The 26827-nt window shown below is 50.9% G+C and overlaps 1 protein-coding gene across 2 annotated transcripts in view; it reads left to right on the top strand.

Annotated features, from left to right (window-relative positions):
* Window positions 1-26827, top strand: part of GRAMD1B (GRAM domain containing 1B) — a 176505-nt gene that overhangs the window by 108231 nt on the left and 41447 nt on the right. For both annotated transcript variants that reach the window (XM_033861881.2, XM_033861880.2), the window contains exon 3: window positions 21270-21480. In XM_033861881.2, coding sequence (XP_033717772.1) covers window positions 21270-21480 — 211 coding nt within the window. The remainder of the gene's footprint in view (window positions 1-21269; window positions 21481-26827) is intronic.

Below are 26827 nucleotides of genomic sequence, written 5' to 3'. Positions count from 1 at the left end.
GGAGCTGAGGGGCAATAAATGGATAGCCGGCCTGAGTAAAGAGGAAGGATAGAACTTACCTTGCAGGGTTGTGTTGAGGTTAAATGCGGTATTATGATAGTAACTGGTTATGATTAAGTGCCAGTGACCTGGGAAGTGCCTTTTTCCTTAGTAGGTGTTTATTTATGGAAATAGCATGGTGTGGTGCAAACACAGATTTTAGAAATACTAGTGTGACCTTGGGTAAGGAGAGGCTTCTCTACTCAGTTTCTTCATTTATTTGATTAAATAAAAGTTCTACAAGTAAATATAGAATAAAGTAAACTACGTGACTAGCACATGGTCGAGTCTCAGTAGGCGTTAGAGCTTTGTTCCTTTGACTTACCCCACACACTTCAGGAATCTTCAGGATGCTTATGCTTCAGAAAAGCACTTGTGCTTTGGATGGTGGTCGTGATAGAGTCAGGTTCACTTTTGCTTATCATTCCCCATAATTCAACAAATTCAGTAGTTAAAATCTTTGAAGTATTCGCTATGTAAAAATTCTTTTGTTTTTGTCGGGATGGGAGTAGGATTCAAAGATAAGACCTTATCTTTTATCCTCCCTACCTCCCATTCTTGTCCACAACACTTGTTAAGCACTTGAGGTGAACCAGATGCTGTGTAGACACCGACCTTCTTTTTATAGCTTGTGATCGAATGGGATTGGGTTGAATGGGACCACTTGGTTCAATTGGATTTGCAGGCATACATTAACTTCTTTTTCTTCCCCAAGTCCTCCAGGGTGCTCTTTGGAAAGTGCTTTTGATACTGTACAAGACTCTCAGAAACCTCTTTTCCTTTAAAAAATAGAAACTGATGTCAGTTTTCCATATCTCTATGGCAAAGGTTTAATTCAGAAAAAGATAACTACTTTGACCTCAATTTCCTCAATTCATTGACAGAAAAGCAGCTTGGGGATTTAGGCAACAGATAGCCCAGCCACTGGAACGCGGAGATTGAGTCCGGGACCAGGAGTCCCACCTGCCCGGTCAGCTCTGTTCTGGCCACCGCGAACGCTCTGAGGCTCAGCCAGCCTCTTCGGAGTTTGCGCTGGGACTTTCAGGAAGGATGAGGCGAACAGTGCAATCTATAAACACTGTGAGTTTGAAAAGGCCCCTTCCCTCCTCATGAGGAGTCAGTAGCCTTCTTTTCATACACAATTAATGGTTAAGAGTAGGACCCAGCTAAGGGGGTCTGGGTTTCAGAAACATGCTCTACTGTTTATTAACCATATACTATAGGAAGGTTATTAAACCCTCTTTCTCATGGATTTCGTTCATCAGAAAAGCGGGGATGATGAGTACCTGTTTCTTACCGTTGCTGGTAGAATTAAATGAGACCATTCACATCAGAGACTTAGCGAATTGCACTGCGTGTAGAAAGTACTCTATTTCTGTTTTTTGTTTGTCTTTTTGTGTTTAATTTTTGGCTGCGTTGGGCCTTCGTTGCCGGGCGCGGGCTTTCTCTAGTTGCGGCGAGCGGGGGCTACTCTTCGTTGCGGTGCGCGGGCTTCTCATTGTGGTGGCTTCTCTTGTTGCGGAACACGGGCTCTAGGCGCGCGGGCTTCAGTGGTTGTGGCTCATGGGCTCTAGAGCGCAGGCTCAGTAGTTGTGGCACACGGGCTTAGTTGCTCCGAGGCACGTGGGATCTTCCCGGACCAGGGCTCGAACCCGTGTCCCCTGCTTTTGCAGGCGGATTCTTAACCACTGCGCCACCAGGGAAGCCCCCTGTAACTTTCTTATTATTTAATGAGGTCCAATTTGGGAGGAGCAGGCAAAGAACATTTTGGAAACTGAGGAAATATCATGCACATACCACATGCATCTTTAGGAACTGAGATCTTTCTTAGATCCAGATTCAACTGAAGGCTTCTGAATGCCTGTCTCACCACTAGAAGATATCTTTTGTTGTGTTTTTAAAAAATAGCTATTTTTTAAATCAGTACTGATAATAATTTTCATTTATTGGATAGACACTGTGTCAGATACAATGAAAAGCTTGTTATTTGTATATACCTCTCTTAATCCTCACACAATCCAGTAATATTGTTATTTTTGTGACTACTTAAAGAATTTAAAGTCTGAAGCCAGAGGCTAACTTCAAGGGTCACAAAATTAGTACAGTAAGTCCCCTACATATAAACGAGTTCTGTTCCGAGAGCGTGTTCCTAAGTCCAATTTGTTCGTAGGTCCAACAAAGTTAGCCTAGGTACCCAGCTAATGCAATCGGCTATATAGTACTGTACTGTAATATGTTTATACTACTTTTCACACAAATAATACATAAAAAGCAAACACAACGATGAAAACATTTTTAATCTTAACAGTACAGTACCTTGAAAAGTACCATAGTACAGTACAACAGCTAGCATACATGGGCACGTTTTGCACCTTTAAAAGTTCACAACTTGAAGGTTCGTGTGTAGGGGACTTAGTGTAATTGAGAGAACTAGCTTTTGAAGTCAGGTTTGTCTGATCTCTGTGTCTGCCCTTTTAACCCATTGCTGTCAATCTAAATCATGAAGATACTGATACTATTGGGCTATGTAGAGCTGTTTCAGAAGAAAGGTGAAATCTGTGCATTTTATAGCGGAAGAAGCAAAGCCTCCAAAAAGTCAGTATGATTTGTCCAAAGTCACAGAGTAAGTGAATGGAGAAGGCAAGACAACCAACCCTTTTGTTTACTGTCTTAATGGAGGACGGGACAGTCAGTGCAAGGATATTTACAGATACCTGTGCTGTACCCAGTACTCCTAAGAGTTGGAGGGACATGAAGGAAGTTGCCTACAATCTTCCTAGGTAGGGAGATCAAACCAACAGAATGAACAACAGAATCTACAATTAAGTTCTAAATTCTGTAGCTCAGAGGTGGAGGATGTAGCCAGCTTCTCCTGGGTGCTTTTTCATACCTTTATTTTAGTCTTCCATTTTTTTCAGCCCTGTAAGAGAGGAAATACCTATTTTTGGCTTTTTCAGATGAACAAACTGCATCTGAGAAGGGGGTGGCAGGGCAACTTGGAGCCACAGAGCCAGAAAGCAGCAAAGCAGAGCTTTGAATGCAGATCTGACCCCCGAAGTCCGAGATCTTTCCCTGGAGTAACCGAAGGGGAGGTGGGTGGGTGGTCCACAGCGAGATTATCATTTCAGAAGAGGTGGGACTTGACCAGACAAGTGGGAGCGGGTAGAAATGGGGCAGTGCTTGCATCCCAGGGCACTGCCAGCACACCTTTCTGTGGCGCTGAAATTCCTCTATGTAACTGAGGCGGGACAGTTACCAAACCTAGGTGCTTCCTAAACACCATGAAGCTGCTATTCTCTCAACTGGTTGCAGGTAGAAACGATCCTAGAAAGACCTTTCTTGATGAGCCTGTAGGGCTTGGCAATCATAGAGTGAGCCTTTTTGCCAACAGATGCCCAAGAAGTATGAACTCCCAGCCTGAGTCTGGTGAGCAGGACACAGGTGGCACTGATGAATTGTAGTTATTATCCACCTTCAGCACGTTACCCTGTGCAGCTGCAGCCAGGCAGACAAAACTCTGCCCTTGAGGGACATCCAAGGAGTGAGAATGCGCAAACCAACACTTCGCTACTCAAGGTGTGGTCCATGGAATGGCAACATGGACGTCACCTGGGAGTTTGATAGAAAGGCTGCCTCTTGGGCCCTCTATCCCTCCCACAGATACTACATCAGAAGCTGTGGTTTAACAAGACCCTCAACTGATTAAAATTCGAGAAACACTGAGCTAACCGTCACCATTGTTTTTGTTGTGTTGGGCCCAGGTTTGGGGTTCCTCTGCTCCTCCCCTCAAAAGATGACAGTGGTACTCAAAATTCTCACAGTCATCCTTGTGGTGTCATGGGATTTCAGGTCAGGTGATCTGGATTCCCAGCTGTGGGGACGCTCCACCTTTCCAGGGCTCAGCATCCTTATGTTAGTTGTCATCACAAGGCCTATGTATACGATTGTTGTGGAAATCAAATGAATTAATGTGAGTGAAAGTGCTTTGTAAGCCGCGAATGACTTTCAAAGTATTCATTAATATCCTTGCTGAATAGAATACGCCTCATCTGAAAGAACATTCATCTGGGGGCTGTTTCAGTACTAGTGCTACATTCCAGTGAATGGACAGGAAAAAAAAAAACAATTTTTGGAGGTGCTGCTTAGAGTTTGAAAACTCAGATGACTGTGCTTTGTCATGAATGTAAGTGTTTTACTTGTTAAGGGTCTGACCTGCAGGTATCACGGCCTGCTGCCTTGGAAGTCGGGGAGGCTGCCCTGAAGAGGCCGTTGCCATTTTCTTTTAAAGACTGTGGTCTCCGGTGCCGCCTTCCTCCTTTCCTCTGTTCCTGAGGCTCAGGCAGTAAGAGCAGCTGTCATCCTTTGAAAGGTGCAAGGCTCTATTCTGAGCCAGGCACTTGTGTTTTGATTTGGTATCACCTCCTTGATACAGGTTGACCTAATAGGCAACACCTGGGAAATAACTGGTGGCGGCGAAGGGAGCAGAATCTCTCAGGGGCATCATCCTGTGTTTTGTCAGATTCGGGGATGGAGAGGAAATAACGCTCTTGCCCCAGCGGCCCTGTCCTCCAGGACGGCATGAATAATTGAGAGCTGGCAAGCTGACTGTGCACCAGAGAGTTGCATTATGTAAAGCGGCAGGCGGCGGGGTGTGCGTGCGCGTGTCTGCGTGCGTGTGTGCGAGTGTGTCTGCGCGCCAGAGGGGTGCGTGTCTGAGTGTGTCTGTGCGCTATGCGCGTGCGTGCAGGAGCTCGGGGACAGCTGTCTGGGAGGGAGTCCGAGAGAGAGAGAGAAAGGGAGTGAGGGCCGGGAGAGAGGGGCTCGGCGTGGCCGCACGACCACACCAGGCACCGGCCGCAGAGGAGGTGGGGGGAAGAAATTCAAGGGGAGTCACGCGTAACAATTCCAGAGCGTTTCGAAACAGCAGAGAAAGGAAGCTCCCCCAGCTTGTGAGAGCCCTGCCCCCGCCGTTAGCCACAGGGCTGTGGGATGGTCATGGAGGTGCGTGCCCTCCGGCATCCTCAGGGCCCCCCGCTCCCCGCCCCCTCCCCCCACTGCCCAGTGCATGAATGAATGAGCTCTGCCCTGCTCTCCACTACCTTCCCAATGGCTGCCAGGTTAGTGCTCACTCGTGCTGACGCTTGTGTGTGTGTATATGTCAGTCCATCTTTGTTTTCTCCAGGCATTTTTTTGGAAGGGGCGCCTATGCAGGGGTCGGGTGGGGGACCTGTCTTATCTGGCTGTGTGCTTTTTCCAGCTGGCGCAGGCGGCTGGAGCTGCTGAGAACACAAACCTTTCCCGGCTCAGTAAATCTGGAGTCCATGTTGTTTGCTTCTGTTCTGTGTTGGGGGATCTGAAAGCAGCCAGCGTGACATCATGCTGCAGAGATGCCACATTCTTTTTCCTCCCTGGCTTTTTTCTCCCCCCCCTTCCTCACCTCCAACATAGTAGCCCTGCCCTCAGAGTAGCACTGCCCGAGCTGAGCTTTGGAGCACTGAGGGGTGGGCCTGGGGCTGGTGGAGGGAGGGCTTGGGTTGAGGCTGGTGGGGTCCCCTTGGCCAGCAAGACTTATTCAGGGTCCCTGAACTTGGAGAAAAGAGGGCAGAGGATTGCATTAGCGGTGCGTCACGGAGAGCTGGCCGGAGCTTCTGGGGGAGGTGTGGACAGGCCATGTGCTCCTGTTCTCCACCCGCTGACTTAGCTCTGGGGTGCCTCTGGTGGGGGAGAGGTGACCAGAGCAGTGGTTAGCAAGGGAGGAGAGGCGGGCTGGAGGGTTAGAAGGCAGGCCGCCCTCTCAGATGTAGACAGATCCGGCTCCTCCTGCAGGGAAGAGCCCTGGGACGGGTGGATGGGTCCAGCTAGCAGGAGGGGGGCACCAGAGGGGAAGTCAATAGCTCCCATCTCAGGGGAATAAAGAGATTTGTTTATTCTTTGGCTTAGCCAGCATTTGGCTCAGAGATTTGCCGTGTGTTTTCAGAAAATAGATACCCAGTGGTGGGGTGGGGGGCCTTACTCCCCCACGCCTCCTTGTATTGTTAGTTATTTGCTTAATTTAGGTAAGTGGAGGGTAGGGGAGGACTTGAAGCTCTGTCTCCCTGGGGACTCAGCCAAGCGCCCAGCCAGGGCTGGGGAAAGGGATCTTTGCCTCTTTACTTTCTCTGACACTTGTTAGCAGATCGCTTCTGTGGACACCGCCTGGCCCCTCTGCTTCCCGCCACTCCTCTCCCGGCAGCCTTAAGGTGGGCATGCTTTCCTCCTTTGCCTTGGACAGCACTCCATAGGTTAGCGAAGTTCGGGATGGGCTGGAAAGAGCTGGCTTTGGAAGAAGGGAAGAGAAAGGGACGTTTTGGGGAGCTGCCGTTGGCAGGAGAGTGTCAGTGTCAAGGCCATGGACGGTCGTACCCCATTGGGTACCCCACTGGGAGAGACTGAAGGAGTGGGAGCTTCTGTCACCCTACCTGGAAAAAAACCCCTCCTCTCTTTCCTGGCCCTACAAATTTCTTCTGCAGGCGGCAGGCAGCCTGCAGCCCCTTCCTTCCACTGTGGAGTCGTCAAGCACAGGTGCCTTGTCGGTGGGACACAGGTACCTCCTCTTCAACTTGACGGAGGAGAGGCAGACTCACAGAACAGACCTTTCAAGGTCACACATTTTGTGGGACTAGGGTTTGCTAGGTGTTTCTGTAAGGGGCGAGAGAGTGAATACTTTGGGCTTTGTGGGCCAGGCCATCTCTCTTGTAATGCTTTGTACAGTGGAAGCAGCCACAGACGTATAAGGATGAACGCACGTGGCTGTTTTCCCAATTAAACTTTATTTATGGACTCTGAAATTTCCCTTTCATATAATTTTCACATGTCACAAGACATTCTTTTTTTTTTTTTTCCCCCAACCGTTTAAAAATGTAAGAACCATTTTTAGCTTGTGGGTCACACAAAAACGGGTGGTAGGCCGGATTTGGCCTGTGGGTCGTAGTTTGCTGACCCATGAGTTAGTCCTGATTTGAGCGGCCTGATAATTACCTGAGACCTCCTTAGGAAAGTGTGAAGGGCGTGAGCAGCCTTCACTGTGCACGTGTTCGCACACACGCACCCTTCTATTCCGGTGACAGATGAGACAGGGCTGGATTCAGTTTTCCTAATGGCCTCAGACAGAACCTCACAGTATTGCTCTCGGCCAGTCAGGCGAAACCTCATCTCTGTAAGTCAGGCAGTAAGGGTCCAAGGAGCAAATGTTTGGACTAGAAGACGGGAAAACATTTGCTAAGGACGTGACATCTCCAGAATCTCTTAAGGGCTGTGGTTTTGTATCTGGCCTGGAAATATACATATAAACGTTCCGAATTGTAGTATCACCTGAGTTGGGCTGAGGACTGAGTGGGTTCTTCTTCATCCCACTGGAACGTGGGTGTGTCTGGTTGGGGGAAGGAATGGTGGGGGCGGGGAGTGTCCCTCGTAGGGATGCATACATACATTACACGGGCACGCGCTCTCCTTAGCCTGGAGGCTGTAGCCAGAGACTCTTAAGAGAAGAGTGACTAATTCCAGATTCCTCTGATTCAGAATATGACTCCAAAAATCTGTGTTTGCACTCTGATTTCCAGAGCACACGGAGTGATGGTTCTGCTCTATTCTGAGGTCATCAGAGCACTTCTTTTCTGTCCTACAGCCATTTCTGGGCTCCACAGTTTAAGGGGGATTGAGATGAACTGGAATTCGTTCAGAGGAGAGCGAACCCAGTGGCCAAGGGGTCCATAGTCGTGCTGTGTGAGGGATGGCCAGAGGGACCAGCAAGTCTGGAGAAGAAAAGACTGAGGGAGCCTGAGAGCCACGTCAAAAGCGCCATGTGGAAGAGGAGTGAGATTTATTCTACACCTGCCAAGCGGGTGGATAGATATAGGACCTTTGGTGGGAAGCCACAGGAAACAGATTGAGCTTAAAATAAGAAGAGTTGTCCTAAGGTGAAGTGAGTTACATCATCATTTAATTATCTCTCTGTCACTTGAGGTAGACGCTAAACAAAGATTAGGTGGAGATGTAGGAGAAATGATTTTAAGCTTCTAAAAATAGGTTGGAGGCATTAGATTCATTCCACCCAAAGGAATTCTAGCAGGTTTTTTTTTTTTTCTTTTTTAATCATAAAGAACTTGCTGATGGTAGCAGAAGCCAGTCAGAAGGATCAGAGGTGGAAGCCCTGGAATTTTGTACTCTGAATATATTTTAAATGAGCACACAGCCTCTCTTGGGTGACATAGGTATCTGCTTGCAACCGGGCAGATTGGCCGACCCCTCCTACAGACCTCTTTGTTCTCAAATTTCTATGATTTTAACATAATGTTTATTCTTCAGCCTGTTTCTGTTTGATCTCTGGCAGAAAGTGAGTCAGAACTGGATTTGAATCCATAGGTTCTGGAGGGGATGAGCCATACCCTTGGCTCAAACGGCTTGGTTGGGGAGGAGAGACGGGAGGGAAGGGTGCTTCTCTTTAGCCCCATCCACCTGTATATACCCTGCACACCCCTTAGCCTGCCCGCCCGGCTGGGAACTTTCTCCTGACAGCACGGCAGCGGGCTCTGGCGCCTGAGATGGCGTGGCCCTGACGAGAGGGAAAGCTGCCGATGCTGAGTTAACCAGGGGCCCAGACAGCCTGGATCTTGTTCCTGGATCCTTTGCCAGATGTAGATCTGGGTCCCTGTGTCTCGGAGAAGCCGCTCTTCTCAGTAGTTCGCGGTGTGTCCTTTATACGCTCTTTGTCACCCCCTCTCACGTCTCTGTCTCTGTGGGGGGCTTAAGATATATTCACACTCACTCTTCTTGCATAACGAAAGCCGAAGCTCAGGGAGGAGGGGTTTGCCCCCAGATCATACACAGCGAAGGGGCCGAGTCGGACTGCCCAGCTCCCTTGACAGGTGATGAGGGGCACTGTTTGACTGAATCCAAGTAGGTCTTAACCGCAGGGTTAATTACATGTCTGTCTCTCTCATAGACGGCGGGTTCCTTAGAGGTAGAGCCTGTTTCCCTCATTATCTGGAGCATGTTCTCTTCAGCTGTTTGTCAGATGGTTGGATGGTTGGACGGACGGATGGATCCTGCACGAGTTCCTTTCAGTTCTAGTAGCAACGTTTCTCTTGCGTGGGATGGGGGAGGGGGGTCCTTGTGGAGCAAACTTAGAAGCAGCTGGACGTTCTATTCAGTTGAACTCCTCCCTGCCTTGTTCTGGTGATTGGTGGCCCCCCAATGGATTGGAAATCTCCTTCAAGGAAGGGGCTGCCTGGAATAGCTTGGCACCTTTCCACGTTCACAAGGTCCCGTTCTCCTGAGTGTTGAGGCTTCTGAAATACTTTGGGTAGATTGTACTTAGATTTGACTGAGATTGGTAGTGTAAAAGTGTAAACGCATGAAGACCCTATTGTGTGCCCAGCATGTTTAGTACTGTGGATGTAACCCTTGCGTATCTACAAAGAACCACGACACAGTCGCTGCCCTGTGGGGCCCTCAGGATGAATACGTATCACACAGTAGGAGACACATGCTAGGTGTTCAGTAGATGCTTGTTTAATGACATCCAATCCACAGGGTCAGCTTAACTGTGTAGCTCAGAGAGAGCTGGATGGAGAATGAGCACGGAGAATCGTGGAGAAGTAAGGACGATGGCGCTTAAAATTAAGTCCCTTTGGAGCTGTTCCAACACATGTACGGCCACCTAATGGGTGCTCTCTCCTAGGAAGCCTGAAGTGGGGGTGGGGGGACGTGGCTGTTGACAGGGCCTCAAAGAGGAAATTCCTGTGTCCAGTGGGAGGTGAGATTACATGACCACTAAGTCCCCTTCCAGACTGCAGACTGTCAGAGAGCAGTTCGGTCAACACTGCCTGTGAATCCGGCAGGACTGTTTCCCAAATGTTAGGTGTTTATCCTGCTGTGAACAAACTCAGAGAAAGGAAGTTGTACACCACCAGTAAGTTCCTGTGTTTAATTTCAGCATCTTCAACTTCATGTTAAGTCTGTATCCTCCTAGCCCTGTGGAAGTGGGGACTAGCTGAAGATGTGGATACCAGCAATTTGTATTCTCATCCCTTGTCTTTGCCTCGTGGACAGGACAGAATTTAGAAACAGGATGCAGTTCCTTAGCTGGAAACTGACTTCCTACTTCTAACCCCCTTTTTCCCACCATGAGCAGATTATAGGAAGCCCTTTACTTTGGGGATGCACTGTCTAATTAGTTGGGGTTTTTTGTTTGTTTGTTTTTAGCTTCTTCCAGTCACCCTAGTAAGCTAGGTTGTGAGCCTCCAGTAGGCAAGGAACACAGGTGTACAGAAGGATAAAGTGACTTTTCTCAAGGGCACAAAACAGCTCAGTATTTAAACTCAAATATGTACACTTACGTCTAGACAAAGTGATCAGGCCAGCAAAGTCTGGAAGTGATGTCAAATTTTAGTTTTCATGGATACAGAAGTCAGAACAAGAACCATTGGGCTGTTATAAGAAGGCAGACTTGGGGCAGGCTTAAGAAAGCAATATCTAACAGAGTGGCTGAACAGGGGCTTTAAAATGAGTGCCTTCCTTTATTCATGCAGTACATATCTGTGATCCCCAGGCATTGAGCTAGAGGCACTGGGGAACCACACAGTAGACAAGGCCCTGGCCCCCATGGAGTGTTCAATCTAGTGTAAGCAACTCAGCAACAAAAAATAAGACTGCTTCAGCTCCGGATAAGTGCCGTGAAGGTGGGAAATGGCACGACGTGATCGTGATGGCCTGGAGACAGGGAGGCTGCGGTAGATGCAGTAGCCCTTTGAGACAGGCTGCTTGGGGGAGGTGACATTTGAACTTTGATCTAAAAGTTGAAAAGGAATCAAAATTCAAAACTCTAGAGTGAGAGTTCTGTGGCAGGGGTGAACTTGGTGTGTTGGAGGGGCAGAAAGGTCCAAGGAGGCCAGAATAGAGTGAGGGAGGAAGTGGTACAAGAGAAAGTTGAGGAAACAGATCCCTGAGTTTGGATCCCAGGAATTGGATTGCTAGTCATTAAGTCCATCCCTCCAGAAGGTTAGGACAAGGACACAGGATGGATAGGGTGCGGCCTGTGAACCTTTGTGCAGAACAATTCATGTCTGCCTCTGACTTCTGACCGTGGTTCTGTAGCGTCATCAGAGTTTTCAAAGGTTATCATCATTTGTTCCTCTTCGAAATGTCCATAGAGATAACTGGAGCCCTGGCTTCTCCCTCAGCTCTGGCAGGACCCAAACAAACTTATTTTGTTTTTGTAGGAAGGAGGAAAAGTGGGTCAGGCTGTTTTGGCATTTCAGGCATGGAGTCTTGGTTCTATTGCGGGCCCTGGTCTCCATGGAAATGAAAAATAGTGTTTGTCATGCCTGTTCCTGGATTGAATTCCAAACTCTGGGCTGAACAGAAGCTGTAGGAAAGCCAGGGAGTGGGGGAGTAGGGTGCATGGAGGCTGCAGCCATTGTGATGAGCGATCTCTCCTTGGCTTGTGTTGGAAAGGCAGACAACCTTTGCCCGTTCTCCAGCCCTGTCTTCACCTATCACCTCTCTGGACCAAGAACACCAAGAGTAGGGTAACTGATGTTCTTCTGCCTTTCTCCTTGGCCAGACGCTTTCCATGTACCTTGCCCTTTCATGAATTGCTCAGTTAATAAGTTCATCAACAACTGAAGTCACTGCTAAGACTTTCCCCACAAGTAATTCCTTCCGGGCTTAAGTAGCTCCCTAATGAGAATGTATCTAGAATGTACCTAGAAGGTGTACCTGGAAGCTGGCTGCAGATGTTTTGGATGGGCTCTGCCACCTTTCATTCCCTTTGTAAGATTTAAGAAAATTAGCTTTCCATAGGTACTTGAACAAGATAGGGAAGGAAGAATGGGTCCACGGAACTTACTGGCCATAAGAAGTGCCCTGAATTATCTACAGAGATGGGGACCAATGAGGGGCACAGTGCAGAGAGAGGGTGGGGCCTGGGCCATGTGGACCCTGTGAACCAATGTTTGGATGACCAGTGGCCAGATAGTGAGTCTGGAGAATTGTCAGGCTTCCATTTGTAAGGTGTCTCTGCCCATGGTCTGACCTGGCAACAGTCTAGTTCCACCTTCTTGGCTCCAAATTTCAGACAGAACCTCTCCCTGAACACTGTGTGTATTTCACCCAAAGGCCCAACTTGGAAAGCCGCTGGGGCATTTCAGCAAGTTACTAGAACAGAAGAGAGGGAGCGAGATGTTCATCTCTGTCTAAATCTTGCTCTCTCAGCAGTGGAGGGAGGCCTGCTCAGTGTCAGGCTCTGCAGTTGCCCCGTATGAACTGTGTTAGGAAAGAAAGGCATTATCCCAGGATTCCTCTCCTTGCCTGCCCTTTGCTGAAATGCAACACGATGCTACATCCAGGCCAAAGTGTGGCATGCTGGGACCAGGCTGAGAGAGACCTGCTTTAGCATAAGCTGGGAAGAGAACCTCTATGCCATAAACAAACCGACAAAAAACCCCAGCAACAACAAAAAGGCATCTCTTCAGAAGCTGTCTGGCCCCTTTCTTCAACCAGGTAATCACAGTTTGACAGAAAAAGCACAGTTGGCTTTTTCTCCCTGAGAGAAGGAATTGGACCCAATGGCAGAGTGGTTGCCAGGTTTAGATTCTAAGTGATAGGCTCTCAAAGAGTGAGTTCTATACATGGTCACCAGGAGCTCCTCTTAGGAGAAACAATAGTACATTTTTCCATCCTTTCAAAACCCCACCCCATCCAGTATCCTAAAAAGCATGGGGGGAAAAAGCTACTGAGACTTACACTGCTGAGCACTCTGTCCAGCTGCCTGTTAACCCCTTGCTGGACAGTCACATCACCTCCCTGGGCCTGTGCTTCCATCCATAACAGTAAGAGGACTCTGACTCTTTCTCTGCAACAATCATCCCTTGGGGACCTGAGACTGTTGTTTTATTTTCATGGGTAAAGGGGGCCAAGACCTGGAGCTCCGGGACATCATAACAAGAACTGAAGCAGGCCTGGGAAATTTTTTTTCTAATTGACTTGGTATTTTGGCCCAAGGGGAATTTGGGGCCCAGCTGGGATTTGTGATCTGGGCTATTTTTCCTCCTCTGCAAAGTTCTGGTTGGGTCTGCCCTTCCCATCTACCGTGCTGTGGATTTATGGGTACAGAGACACTAAGTGACAAGCAGGAATACAGAAAGGGATTGAAAAACAACCATCTTCAGGGAATCCTCGTCAACTCTGAATTTGGAACCAGTTTAGGTGGACAGATCTAATGGAGGCATTTGCAGGAAGCATGTAAATTTCATGCAACTATTATGCAAATACACCTATGGCCATCCTATCTCAGACACCGGAACATGTGCTGTGGGAAAATTCAAAGTGGAGCTGGCTAATTTGCATGGATATTTGCAGTGCTATTATAAAGAGCTGAGGAGGATTACTGATGAAACTTCAGAATTGGCATGGGGATGGGGGCGGGCATAGCTAGATAACAGAATAGTCAGCTGTTAGGAATTAGGAAGCGCTCGATATCGGAATCCGCTTTAACTAGATGCTACTAAAGGCAGGGAGGGGAGCGGTGTTTGTAATATGGCTGTGGGCGTGGGATCTAATGATAATTGTCAGGCTCCTGCACCAAAAGAAGGTGTGCTGAGTCGTAGTATTACATTGAGAACCACACCTTCAAGCCCACTCCCCAGCAGCCCGGGGGTCTCTTCCATTGGCGCTTCCTCTGACAAGCTCAACTGACTTTCTGTTACAGCGAGTCCACCCACCCGGCGGACACTGAATAGCTGATGCGCTCAAGAGAGTTATAAGCAGGTTTCTGTCATCTGGGGCAGATACGGTCACTGATCCCTTGATCCTTATATGGTTTAGTCCTTGGGAACACTGGTTCTTAAATTTCGGGGTGCATCAGAATGAGCTATGGTGCTTGTTTAAAATGTGGATTCGTAAGACCATCCCCTGGAGATTGTCATTTATTGAGTGGGGGTGGAGCTGGGATTTTGCACTTCAAGAGAGCACCCCATGTAGATTTGGTCCCTCCTATGGGAAGGAAAAATAAGGCTTAGAGGTCGGGGTCCCACAGCAAGTGGCAAAGCTGGGACTCAACGCTGAGCCTGCTTACACTGCACACTAGCAATTAATCCTGACCCTGCAGGGCCCAAGCAGGCCTTCAGCAAACAAACGTTTCATTTGAAACTGGCTTTCTACATTTCTAATTAAATGCTCTTTCTATTGGGGTGGGGTGCACTGGAATGTATTAGGCAGTCTTTAAAAAATTACCAGTATGGGGCACTGAAGTTGTGACAGCCGTACGTTTGATCATCCAGGTCATGGCAGAGCTGGGCTCAGGGCGAACCATAGAGTGAACATGAAGTGTCCAGGGGTAGGAAGGAGGGGGTCTGATTGGGAATGAGCCAGGGCCGGAACCCACAGTGGCCTGAGAGCCAGAAAGGAGCCTCTGGGGGTGGAGCGACAGGTACAGATCTTGAAATCCCTGGGGCAGAAACAGTTAACTTTGCTGCAAGCAAACAAGTTAACTTAAATGAGGAGCACTGGAGGGCTTCCCTGGTGGCGCAGTGGTTAAGAATCCGCCTGCCAATGCAGGGGACACGGGTTCATGCCCCGGTCCGGGAAGATCCCACATGCCACGGAGCAACTAAGCCCGCAAGCCACAGCTACTGAGTCTGCGTGCCTAGAGCCCACAAGCCACAACTACTGAGCCCCACGTGCCACAACTACTGAAGCCCATGTGCCTAGAGCCCGTGCTCCACAGCAAGAGAAGCCACCGCAATGAGAAGCCCGCGCACCGCAACAAAGAGTAACCCCCGCTCGCCACAACTAGAGAATGCCTGCACGCAGCAACAAAGACCCGGCACAGAACCAAAAATAAATAAATAAATAAATTTTATTTAAAAAAAAAATGAAGAGCACTGGGACACCAGCTGACTATCCAGCTCTGCTCGGGGGTCTGAAACTGTGTGGGTGGCTGATCAGGGAGCTGGCTTGCAGGACTACACAGGCAGAAGGATGGGAACAGAAGGCCAAGCAGACCGGGGCCGTGGCTCCCACGTCTCGAGTGGGGGTGGGAGATGCGGCCAGGAGGGTCCCCACAGAAAGCCCAAGAGCCTTGGTCCTCTTTCCATGTGCCCCTGTTTCTCAGGGACTTCAGCCAGACCTAACTATGGGAAGCAGGATCAAAGTGTAGCATGAGATACTGTGGCCAGAATTAAGGAAGCACTGTTTGTTAGCAAAGTAACCAGGGGAGGAGTGACATAGTCTTTAATGGAGGTTTTAAAATAGGAGAGATGGAGGACTTCCCTGGCGGTCCAGTGGTTAAGACTTCGCATTCCACTGCAGGGGGTGCGGGTTTGATCCCTGGTCGGGAAGCTAAGATCGTACGTGCCTCGTGGCCAAAAAAACCAAAAAACATAAAACAGAAGCAACATTGTAACAAATTCAATAAAGACTTTAAAAATGGTCCGTATCGGACTTCCCCGGTGGCGCAGTGGTTAAGAATCTGCCTGCCGATGCAGGGGACACGGGTTCCAGCCCTGGTCCGGGAAGATCCCACATGCCGCAGAGCAACTAAGCCCGTGCGCCACAACTACTGAGCCTGTGCTCTAGAGCCCGTGAGCCACAACTACTGAGCCCGCGTGCCACAACTACTGAAGCCCGTGCCTCGAGCCCCTGCTCTGCAACAAGAGAAGCCACTGCAATGAGAAGCCCGCGCACCACAGTGAAGAGTAGCCCCCGCTCGCCGCAACTAGAGAAAGCCCGTGCGCAGCAACGAAGACCCAACGCAGCCAAAAACAAATTTATAAAAAAAAAAAAAAAAGGTCCGTATCAAAAAAAATAATAGTAATAAAATAAAATAGGAGAGACGGGAAGTTAGTGAATGACCTCTGGGCCCCTTGCAGTGGGTTGAAGGTGGTTGGGGGCGTTTCAGCTGACCTGTTACTGGGGAGAGTTGATGAGGACAAGAATCTCTTAAACATTCGCTCAAGTATGTTATGTTTCAAAAACACACAGTTCCTTGTACTGCTCTGTGTACTCCATGCTGTTTTAGGCCTTCATACCTTTGTTCATGCTGTTGTTTTGGTTTTTGTGGGTTGTCTTTTTTTTTTTCAGGAACTGTCTCTTCCCTCCTACTACCACGCCCTTCACCTGGCTCACTCTGACACATTTTTCAGGACCCAGCTTAAGTCTCAAGGGCCGTATCTTCAAGGAAGTCTTTCTTGACCTCTGACTGAGATTCCTTTCCTCTCTCCTGTCACACCACTTGTTGCTTATATTAAAATGAGGGGAATACGTGTCTAGCTCTTCCAGATGATAATGTCCTAAGCACAAGGATACTTTTGACTCATCAGTATGAACTTGAACGCCTAGTATTATGCCAGGTGCTCAGTAAATGTTTGTGGAACAGAAGATCCAGATGTGCAGTCCTATCCCCTTGGCCAGGCACTTAACCTTTAACCTCTATTTCTCAGGTTTCTTATATGTGAAGTTAAGAGTTGGCTATGTTAATTCTGAAATCTGAAGTGGGGGCGGTCTTACTCCAATAGCCCTTCCAAAATCCGTGTCTTCCTTTCTTTCTACAGCAAACCTAAGGTCATTTTTAGCTTTAAAATCCAAGGATTTTGAAATATAATGTAATACTATTGTTAATAAGGGTGGCGGGATCAGATTAATGGCACACATTGTAGAGTTTGTTGAAAAAACTGTGTTACAGGTTATGAGATTCATAAGAATTGGTTTTATTTGCTCAGCAGGACGTCCGAATCTGTAGGATGATGGAGTGCCTTTTAAAAGAGTTTTAGGGGGAATTCCCTGGCGATGCAGTGGTTAGTACTTGGCACTTTTACTGCCGCGGGCCGGGTTCCATCCCTGGTCAGGGAACTAAGATCCCACAAGCCGCACAGCGTGGCCAAAGGAAAAAATAATAAATAAGAAAGCTTAGTAAAAGTAAGAGTTTTAGGACTCGAACGAGTCTAGCTGTGATTCTGCCGAGTTAGGACTGTAGTAGCTCCTCACATTTCTTCTTGTTTAGCGAAGGATCAGAGGGGAGGTGGAGCATGGGGTGGGGCGTGAGGGCAATACTTGGGCTTAGTCTTGAGTGTAAGTGTTGGGTGGGAAAGACTGATAAAACGTGCAGGAGTGATGGAGCGTGGCAGGGGGTCCGTGAATAGGCCTTGATTGGTGGCGGAGTCCGAGTGTGTCCTGGGAGAAGTAGCCAAGCCGGAGCTTTCAAAGGCAGCTTGGAGTTGACAGTTGGGGAACTTCTGTATCATAGTTTGGAGTTCAGATTTTATTCCAGGGAGATAGAAAAGCATAGAGAGCTTTAACCAGGGGCAGAGGAGGGCCAAAAATGACCCATTTACTTTTTGTGGAAAGTTCATTTTGACAGTGAAATAGAGAATGGATGGAAGGCTAGAGGCCGAAAGTTGATTCCTTCTTTCTTTCCATCCGTTCAGCTCCCCATCAATCCTGTTCCTCTATCCTCCTGTCTCGTCACCCAGCAAACAGACATTACTGAGCGCTTGGTTCTGGGAACAAGCTCTATAATCAGATAGGCCTACGTTTGATTAGGCCTCTCCAGCCACTTACCCATGTGTGTGACCCTGGGCAAACTACTTAATCTGTCAGTCGTTCAGTTTAGCACCTGAAAAACAGGACTGGTAATATCCATTAATACTTCACAGTTTGGTGGGAAGATTAAATGAGAGAATGCCTTAATAAATGCTTGCCACTGTGCCAGGAATTCATAAGCACTGCTAAACTTCTAGCTGTTTGTATTAATATTAGCAGGTTGGAGGTGCAGATTTGGGAGCTGTCGTGATCCTGGGGGTTGTTAAAGCCGTGGGTGTGCACTAGAATGAGACTCGCTTCAGGCGTTAGCTGAGCTCATACTACTTACAGAGCGTCCCGTTGAGCAGGGAGGAGGCTCCGAGGTGTGCGTCCAGGAGCGTGAAGGTCTTCACTTTAACACCAGTGAAGTGTTAAACACCAAAGTGTTAAATGCTTTGGTCAGTTCAGTGGTGGAGGTTTACAGAAGCTTTTTGGAGAAGGTGGGGTTTGACATGGGTCTTAAAGGATGAACAGGACTCCACTGGGTACATATGAAGGGAGAGGGCGCTTCACGCACAAGTGGTGAGCCGTTGGGAAGGGAGGGGACAGGGGAAGAAGAATGTGTATTAAGAAAACCAGGGGAAGATAAGTAGGAGGAGAAGATGGGCACCCTTTGAGCGAGTACAGGGAGAAAGTATTGAGATCTAGGGAAGTGTCAAATTATTTTCAGTAGAGAGCTTTGAATTCTATTCTGAGGATTTTGGACTTTAATAGGAACGCTAGTAGGGGGCAGAAAGATAGTATCAGGCTTTTATTTAGAAAGATTCAAGGACAAAGGTGTGAATGGGCATGAAAGAGGAAAGGAGAGGAGAAAACTACTTAGAAGGTTATTAGAAAAGTCTAGGCCAGAGGCGTTGAGAGCTTGAACCCGAGCCCTGGGGGTGGAAGGGAAGGATGGGTTATGGGAGCTTTAGGGAAATGGAATTGATGGGATTCAGTGGCTCACTTTCTGTGGGGTGAGATGCAAGAGATGGGCTTGCAGCTTGAGAGACTAGGAAATGAGGATGCCACGGAGATTGGGCAGTAGTGGGAGACGGCTTGGGAGGAAAGACGGCAAACTCAGTTTGGAGCATCTGAGGTGCTCGTGAGACACGTTTGGAGGAAATGTCACGGTGGCAACAGGTTGCTGGGCTGAAGCTAACAGGACCAGAAGCAGGTAGAGGAGTCCTCTGCTTCCAGGCATAGTTGAAGTCATGGAAAACAGGAAACGGCTCAGGTGGTGAAGGGCCCACCTTTGGGGAAGGACTAAATTTCAGGTGGAGGGACAAGGGAGGAGCCAGCTGCTGAGACAGCAAGAGGAATGGAAGAGAGAGGTGTGCGGCATCAGGGAGAAGGGGAGAGATTTTCAAAAGCAACACAAATCTACAGCCTTAGAAGCAGAGAGAGGAAAATGGCACGTGGTAGTATAAGTTGTCTGTTGACTGAAGTGTTGAAAGCAGAGTTTTTGGTGCCCGTCGGGTGGCACATGGAGGGTCAGCTGATGTGGGGTCACTAGGCGGGGAGAACATCTAGCCACGTCGACCACGAGCGCCCAGATTCACGCGGTTTTGGATAGTTGCGGTGAGTTTCCTCCCGGTTGGAATTTTTTGCCTACCCTTTGCTCGAATCTTTCCTCAACAGGCAGTTTTCTCAGGGATTCAGAGTTTGAGGAAGGATAAAGGGAGCTCCTTTCTATTCCTGGGTCTGGAATCACCATGTGTGAGGATGTCCCTTATCTCGGGAAAAGACAGGAGCCCAGCTGTGTGTTCGCGTGTCCGAGACAGGCGTGCACTTGGTGTCATCCACACCCTTGCTCTCGCTTCTCGGAGCAAACTAGTTGAGGTGAGGGGCAGAGGTCCTGGCTGTCCTTCCAGTGAGGCAGTGCCAGGAGACGGCTTCAGCCCTGGAGTGTTTGGCCGTGGGTTGCGATTGGCCCGAGAGAGGGGGCGGGGCTGCCCCCAGAGAGGTGAGCGCCTGATTCTGTTCCTCGGCCCATCCCGAGGCCCCCAGCCCCCACCCCCGGACGGGTCCCAGGAGCCACTTGCTGCTCTTCGAAGGCCCAGCTCTTCCAACCGAGGGAGAAGAACGTAGTTTCCTTTGTCCAGGGTTTGGCTGGAGATGGTAGTAGGTGAGTTCAGAAGTCGGAGACGATGCGGATGTTGGCGGTGGAGTGAGAACTTGAGGGGCCGCTTTCTGAATCACAGTTGTTGTTGGTATTATAACTGAGTTTCCAAATTCAAATTCTGTTTGGGGATGAAGCAAAACATTCGGCCTTAGTGTCCCCATACGCCCTCTGGTCACATTTGGCTTCCTTTACTCTGGTCTCCTTTTGTTTCTTCTCTCCATCCGTTTCCTTCCAAAAGTCAGAGCCCTGCCCTCGCCCCACTGCTGCCCTCCTCCCGCACTTGCTGGTTTGGGCCTTTGGGCTTCCTTCCTTTTCTCTCTGCCAAGGATCCCCAGGTGGAAGCTTCTGCTGAAAGGGGAGTGGTTTTCATTGCAGATGGGTCCAGTGAGACATCTGAGGTTGCAGCTGGATCTTCATGCAAATGGTAGTGTTCCCTGCCCTGCACTTCACTCGCTGAGGGAAGGTGGGGATGCAGCTTCCCAGGGTGCTTCCTGGGGTCCTGACAGCCTCGCATCCATCCGGCTGTGCCCAGAGCCCCAAGCCTGCCCTGACTGCCCTGTGCCAGGCCTTGGGCTTTTCACCCCCTCCCCGCATGCTGCTTTGGCTTTCCAGTCTCACGTGGACTTTCCTTCCTGTTTCCCGTCTCTTTCCTCCATAACCTTTCCTTCCCCCGTCTCTTTCCTTCCTCCATTCTCTCAGAGCAAAGCAAACACCTGTTAGAACTTAACTGCACTTAATTTTCCTCTCCTCTTCCTTTCTTCATCTCCTCTAGTCCATTAAGAACACAAGCTAAATATTTACACAGTTTTATAAGCCTTGACGTGAGGGGATTTGGTACGGTGGGATGTACGAGGTACCTTTTGCAAGTGAATTCCAAGCCCTCTGTGATCAGAGGACGCTTGATTCTCTCTGCCACGCGCTGGTCTTATGGCACTCGTCATTACTACCTTGATGGAATGATTTAAGGACCCAGTGAAATAATATGTTGTGAATGCTTTGGAAAGTGGGATTATTTTTGTTATTTTTATGGGCAAATATCTCCAAAACCAAATGCAGAAACTGGATTTTGCAGCATGTATAAAATGAGCTGATAGTACTGATATCACCTCTGATGAGCCTTTCAGATCTTAAATTCCGTGTTCCCTAGACAGTTCTTGGCATATAATGGGGGGGCGGGGGTGTCCTGACAGTATCTGATGGATGGATGGACAGACAGATGGTCGGATGGATGGCTGGGTGAACGAATCTCTCCATGTCTAATTGCCCTACTTACCCCTTCCTATTGCTATTTCCATTTCACGTGGACACCACCGCCCCCTCCTGGCCAGCAGCAGTATTATGGTGCAGCAAGTCCATAGCTGGGCCCTTTGCTCCCTATTTCTCCCCAGCCCCGAACCCTGGCTCCCTGAGCTGGCTCGTTGGGACCCGTCTTTGGCCTTCAGTCACTGACTGCTTGTCTTTCCTCCCCCTCCCTCTCCACCCCGCCCCCTCTCTCTGTCTGCCCCTGCAGCACTGCCAGTAACTCCAACCGCAGCACGCCGGCCTGCTCCCCCATCCTCCGGAAGCGGTCTCGCTCGCCACCCCCTCAGAACCCGGACGGAGACAGCATGGTGGAGAAGGGCTCAGACCACTCCTCGGACAAGTCCCCATCCACGCCGGAGCAGGGCGTGCAGCGCAGCTGCCCCTCGCAGTCCGGCCGCAGTGGTGGCAAGAACTCCAAGGTGAGCCAGACCCCACCGGGGACTCTGTCCTTGTTCATTGGCTGGCTGCAGGGAAGCTGGCATTGGGGGGACAGTGAAGCAGAGAACCCCGTCATCCAGGGACCTGACGTGATTGACCGACCCCTAGTGTCCCAGAGATAGCCTTGATTCAGTGAGGCGAGGCGGGGCCGGCAGGGGAGAGAGACCCTAGTTAAATTGTATCGTCTCAGCTAAGCACTCCGAGAGCGCCCCGGGAGCTGGAAAAATGACTCCGCAATGACCGTTATCTCTCTTTAGGGGCTAGGGAGCCTCACGGGCCTTGAGACTTGGTGGAGAGGTGCTCTGGGGGTCAGGAGGGGTCATCTGTTTAGCCCTGCTACCTTTTCCAAATTTGGGGTGGAAGGGAACTTTATTTGGGACAACTGTAGTGCCAGGAAGGGAGTCCTCAGGGAAGGTTGCGGAATGCCGTTTTAACCTCCGCCCTGGCCGTCACCCTGCCTGACCTTTGGTAATAACCTACTTGGTACTCAACTGGCCAAGAGGACGGTGACAGGGCTCTCCATCCCTCCCAAGTGTGTCAGAGTTGCCACCTGAGCCCCGGGCCTTTGCCTAAGGAGGGGCATAAAGTAAGCCTTGGGTACCTGGCCACTTATGGTTCCCAGAGACTTTCTTCTCCCCCACCCCCTTAGTCCTTTGGGAAGCAGGAGATGTCTTTGCCTAGATGCTCCTTTAAGAGCTTCTCTTACCTGCTGGACTCACAGGCCCTGGGAAGGGGAGGGACCCCGGGAGGCTCGGGAGCTGGCTTCCCACCTGAATTTGTCGTTTGATTTCTTGTTCTTCCTCTTCTTCCCCCCCCCCCCCCCATCTCCCAAATACCTTCTTTGCATGCATGGTCTTAGTCTCACAAGCGCCTCTCAAAAGTAAGCCATCTTTTGTCTCTGTCTTCGGTCTCCCCTCCGGTGTTGGACTGTCTGTAGTGCTCCGCACCCCTCCCTCTTCCCTCGCCCATCTTGGCCCATGCGTCTCGCTTGGCCCCTTTCCCAGAAGGGCCGGCCCCACTGCCCCTGGCAGGCTGGCTGAGGTCACTGAGCGGACCATTCCCACTGCACCCGGAGTCGGAGACCAGACCCGCCCCCCACCCCCGTGTCTCTGCCTGCGCCCCAAACACTGCCTCGGCTGGGCGTCTGTTCCCTACTTTCCTGGAACCATCTAGAAGCAGAGTCCTGCCAGGGCTTAGTCTCATTCCTTTGGGGAAGGGAGCCCCCCCGCCCCCCCCCCCCCGTGATCTGGTGGGGCTGCAGGTCCTGATACCCCCTTGTACCTGCTCTGGTGGGCGATTCCTGATTCCCCAGGCGAACTGATTGAGGGTCACAAATTCCCTTACACGAGTTCCCTGGTGCAGTAGAGCGACCCCAGGAGCTCGCCCTGGCCCGCTCCTTCCCTCCGCTTGCCCGCTGAGAGCTGCTCAGCCTGAGCGCCCCTTAATGCTTCCACCCGCCATCCAGCCTGGGGCTCGTGGTGTTCTTAGGCTCCTGGCTGGTGATCAGAGGAGAAGTCTTCTCTCACAGGGCGTGGCATCAGCCCCGGGAGGTCGTGGACATTGAGAGCTGTCCCTGCTCAGGCCCTGCACAGATGCAACCAGGTCAGGGAGCCCGTGCCAGCGTCTGCCCAGGACCCCAGGATTTCAGAGGCCTGAGGAGAACTTGGAGGGAATGGAGGGTGAATAATAGGTGTTTTACAACAGTAGCGGGGCTCAGGAAATGATACCCACGGGAGGAGGGGGTGGCTACAGCCTGAAGAAGAGAGAGCTGGGGGGTGACTTAATCATAGTCTCAAGCCTCTGTAAGGGTGTTGGGGAGGAGCAGGGTTCAACAGCTGTTCTGGTTACTGAGGGATGAGCGAGTGGCTACAGGGCTAATCCTACAGTCTGTGACCTTCAGGCTAAAAACTCATCTTAGCTCTGAGGATTTTAAACCACCAGCTGCTGGCTGTGGGCAGGGCAGGAGGAGCTCTGCCTGCCCCGAGGAGGCCCCCAGGAGTCCCCTGTGGGTTCGGGGGGCTCGGCAGGTGCAGGCCTTTTGGGGACGGGGTTTGGAGATGACCTCCGTCAGCCCCTCCTGAGCCCCTCATGCCTCTGGCTGGGGAGAGGGCAGATGCGGCGGGACAGGGCATCCAGTTATTCCATGTCTCTGCCTCTGCCCACAGTGTTTACGCACTTTTCCATCCTAAGGTCAAGCCCTAAGCTTCCTTACACTCTTACCCCTGTGCCTAGCAAGGCCCTCAGTGAGCAGAGCAATACTTATCTATGGTCTACAGCACGGAAGTCAGCACTTAACGGAGCGCCTCTTTTGGTCAGGTGATGGGTTGAGGGGAGTAGCCAATGGTGAGGATTTTTAAAAAACCCTAAATGGTAGGTCTTCCTTAAGAAAGGAGTATGAAGACCAGGTTCCCACCCCCAGGCAGCGTCTAGTCTGGGAAGGGAGATAAGAAACACAGATTATCCTGATTATTTGTGTCCAGATTATCCACAAACCTAACCTGACCTTCAGAACCACACGAGCAGTTGGGATGCTCGGATGAAGTCGGAGGCGGGAGAGCTCACGTCGGAGGCGGGGAGCGGGTGCACGGAACCAGGCTGGAACTCCCAGTGGGATTGTGGAGGGGCAGAACGAGGCATCAGGAAGAGACCAAGAGCTGAGCGTGAGCCCAGAGTGCACCTCAGCCCCTTTGCTAAGGAGCTGAAGAGGGAGGTGACTGGCGGGGTCCAAGTTTTCTTTCCCCACGAAGAGCTTGGGTGAGGCGGTGCCTGAACCCATCAGCCACAGACTGAGGTCCCATCCTCTCCCCAGCCGTGACCATCGTCACCGACCGACAGCACAGCAGTTAACAAGGACTGACTTGTGGCGGGGAGGGCGGCCTGCCACCCCAGGCGGACGTGGTGGCAGCCGTGGTTGGTCTGGGAAGTGTGCGTGCGGGACAGAGAAGACACACGAGGACCAGTGTAGGAATTAGGCTCTGCGCGGTCAGGGTCCGGAGCAGGGAGCGAGGGAGAGCTGCAGGGGTGAGGTGAGCAGAGGGAGGGGAGTCTTGTGGTGGGGATACCCCTCCCCCGGTAGAGCCTTTTCTCAGGTTGACCGAATGCAACCGCAGCGAGGGGTCTGGTGGCCAGAGCTACTGCCACTGTTCTCACAGCCAGGCCACCTTGCTCCCTGCATCCTGTGCGCTAGAGGAGGTGACCTCATATTTTTCAGGCCGGCTGGAGAGTGCCGCCACTTCTCCCTGAAGCCAGGCCTCGCTCACAGTGTCTGCCTGCCCTTCTCTTGCGCCCCCATTTCCTCGTGTGTTAGTCCACTGGGGTTGGACGAGGTAGCTGGTGAGGCCCCGCTCCTGTGACTCTGCAGCTGTCCTGCTGAGGCGGGCCCTAACCCCGGCCAGCCCTGCCGAGAGCCCTAGGCTAGACGTCAAGGCCCAGGTCTATTCCAGGACCCCTTAGTTTGTGCCACCGCCTAGCTTCCGCTCTGTAGTGCTGGCTTATGGCCGCCAGGGGGAGCCCGCAGCCGTTTCCTGCTCCGCCAGCTCTGGAACCGGGCGCTGCGGTGCCGGGAGCCCAGGCAGGTCCTTGCTTGGCCCCCGCGTTGTGCCTCCCCGCGCTGGGTGTACGGTGTCGTGGGCTCTGTGGCTCTGGCACGCCTTTTCACCTTTGACTCTCTCCCTGTTGTTCAATCCTAATTTTTGTGGTTTCCTTTCCAGTATGACAGACTTAACCTGATCAAAGTAAGAAATTGTTCTTTCCCCCCAACTCCTCTAACTAGCTCCTCCATCCCTCCTCTGCCCACATCCCATCTTCCAGACTCCCGGGCCTTTGCATTGGGGGGATGTGTAAGGAACTTGTCTCTTTCCAGGGGCCTTGGAGTCCCATAGGTGCTTGCTCCTCAGACCTCGGCGAGGAGTTTAGAAACCTGCTCAGCTCAGCCCTGTCCCAGCAGCTCTGCCTTTGGGCGGTTTTCCTGACTCCGTCCTCCCGCTTTGCCCAAATCCACTTATCACCTGTCAGAAAGCCCTCGCCCCACTCCCTCGTTCTGTTCTTCCCTTGCCTCTGGCCCTCTCTGCACAGGAGGACATTTTCGAGAACCCACCAGGACAGAGACTTCACGAGTGCCACTGGACACCCCTCTCACCCTCCGGGGCCACCGCTCCTTGGCCTCCCTGCCCCGTGAGCTGGGCCCTTCCGGTCCAGCAGCTCCTCCAGGACTCAGTCCTGGAAAGCGGAGCCACGGAGATCAAACTGAGTTCAGGGAGACTCACACCCACATGGCTGTTCCCAGGGGCTGCCGTGGATTTGGCCGGAGGGCTGGACACCCTCAGTGGTGATGGGTAACAAGCTGCCCACAGAACGCTGGATCGGGGCAGAGTCTCAGGCTGAGGGACAGAAGTCCTCGCTCTGTGTGTCTGACATTGCAGTACTTGTGAACACGTATTTACACAAGCAAGTAACCCACACAGAGGTATCACACAGCTAGTCAGAGGTGGGCCCAGGTTCCCTGATGCAGGCTCTTTGTCACTCTGAAGCTCTTTTTCCAGACAGATCCAGAAGGGCCGTGCATCTGTGCGGCAGTGCACGAAACTCTCCTTCTTCCATTCACTCGAGTTAGGAAGGGGAGCCTAAGTAAAGGATCAAATTCCTGCTGCCCCCTTTCCTCCAAGGGTCTCACGTGGAGGCCAGGACGGTGAGGCGAGCAACTGGGGGCGGGTACAGAGAGTCTTCTCAGCCGTGAAGCAGGTGTCTGATGACCTGGCTTTGGTTTGATGACACGCAGGCGAACTGCGGGTGCTTGAGGCCGGCAGCTTCTAGAGCGTGCTTTTCCACTACTGAGAGAGGTGTTTTCATGGATACCTGTACAGCCTCGTGCCCTGTGATCTCAGAATGAGGACCCAAGAATTAAGATGCTCTGAGGCGCAGGGTAGAGTCCGCTGCAGCCTCCTTGCCCCATCCACGCTCCTCCAGAATGACTAGAGGCTAACTTTCAGTCCACGATTCCCATTCTCCCTCAGTGGTGGGATAGTTGGCTTTGAATATTTGGATTTGGCCCCTTACCTGCTAGGCCCTCTGGATTGGAGGAGAAGATGAGGCTGTGGTGGGAATATGTGACTTCCGGGTGGGGCCGTGGTGACAGCCTTTGTTGGGAAACGACCAAGGAGAGCATCTTGCAGAGGAGGACTGAGCACCTGCCTTGCCACCTGCCCCCTGGCCAGTGAGATAGGGTGTGAGGTTGCAACAAAGCCACTCAGAGGCAGCACCACCCACGCCTGTCCTTCGTCTGCTGACACGCTTCCTCTTCAGAGTGAAGGTTCTTCCGGATGGGAGAGC

The sequence above is a fragment of the Tursiops truncatus genome, chromosome 8 (genome assembly GCF_011762595.2).
Source record: "Tursiops truncatus isolate mTurTru1 chromosome 8, mTurTru1.mat.Y, whole genome shotgun sequence".
NCBI lineage: Eukaryota > Metazoa > Chordata > Mammalia > Artiodactyla > Delphinidae > Tursiops > Tursiops truncatus.
Note: the sequence above shows the minus strand (reverse complement) of the source record. Positions and strands in the feature narration are given on the sequence as shown.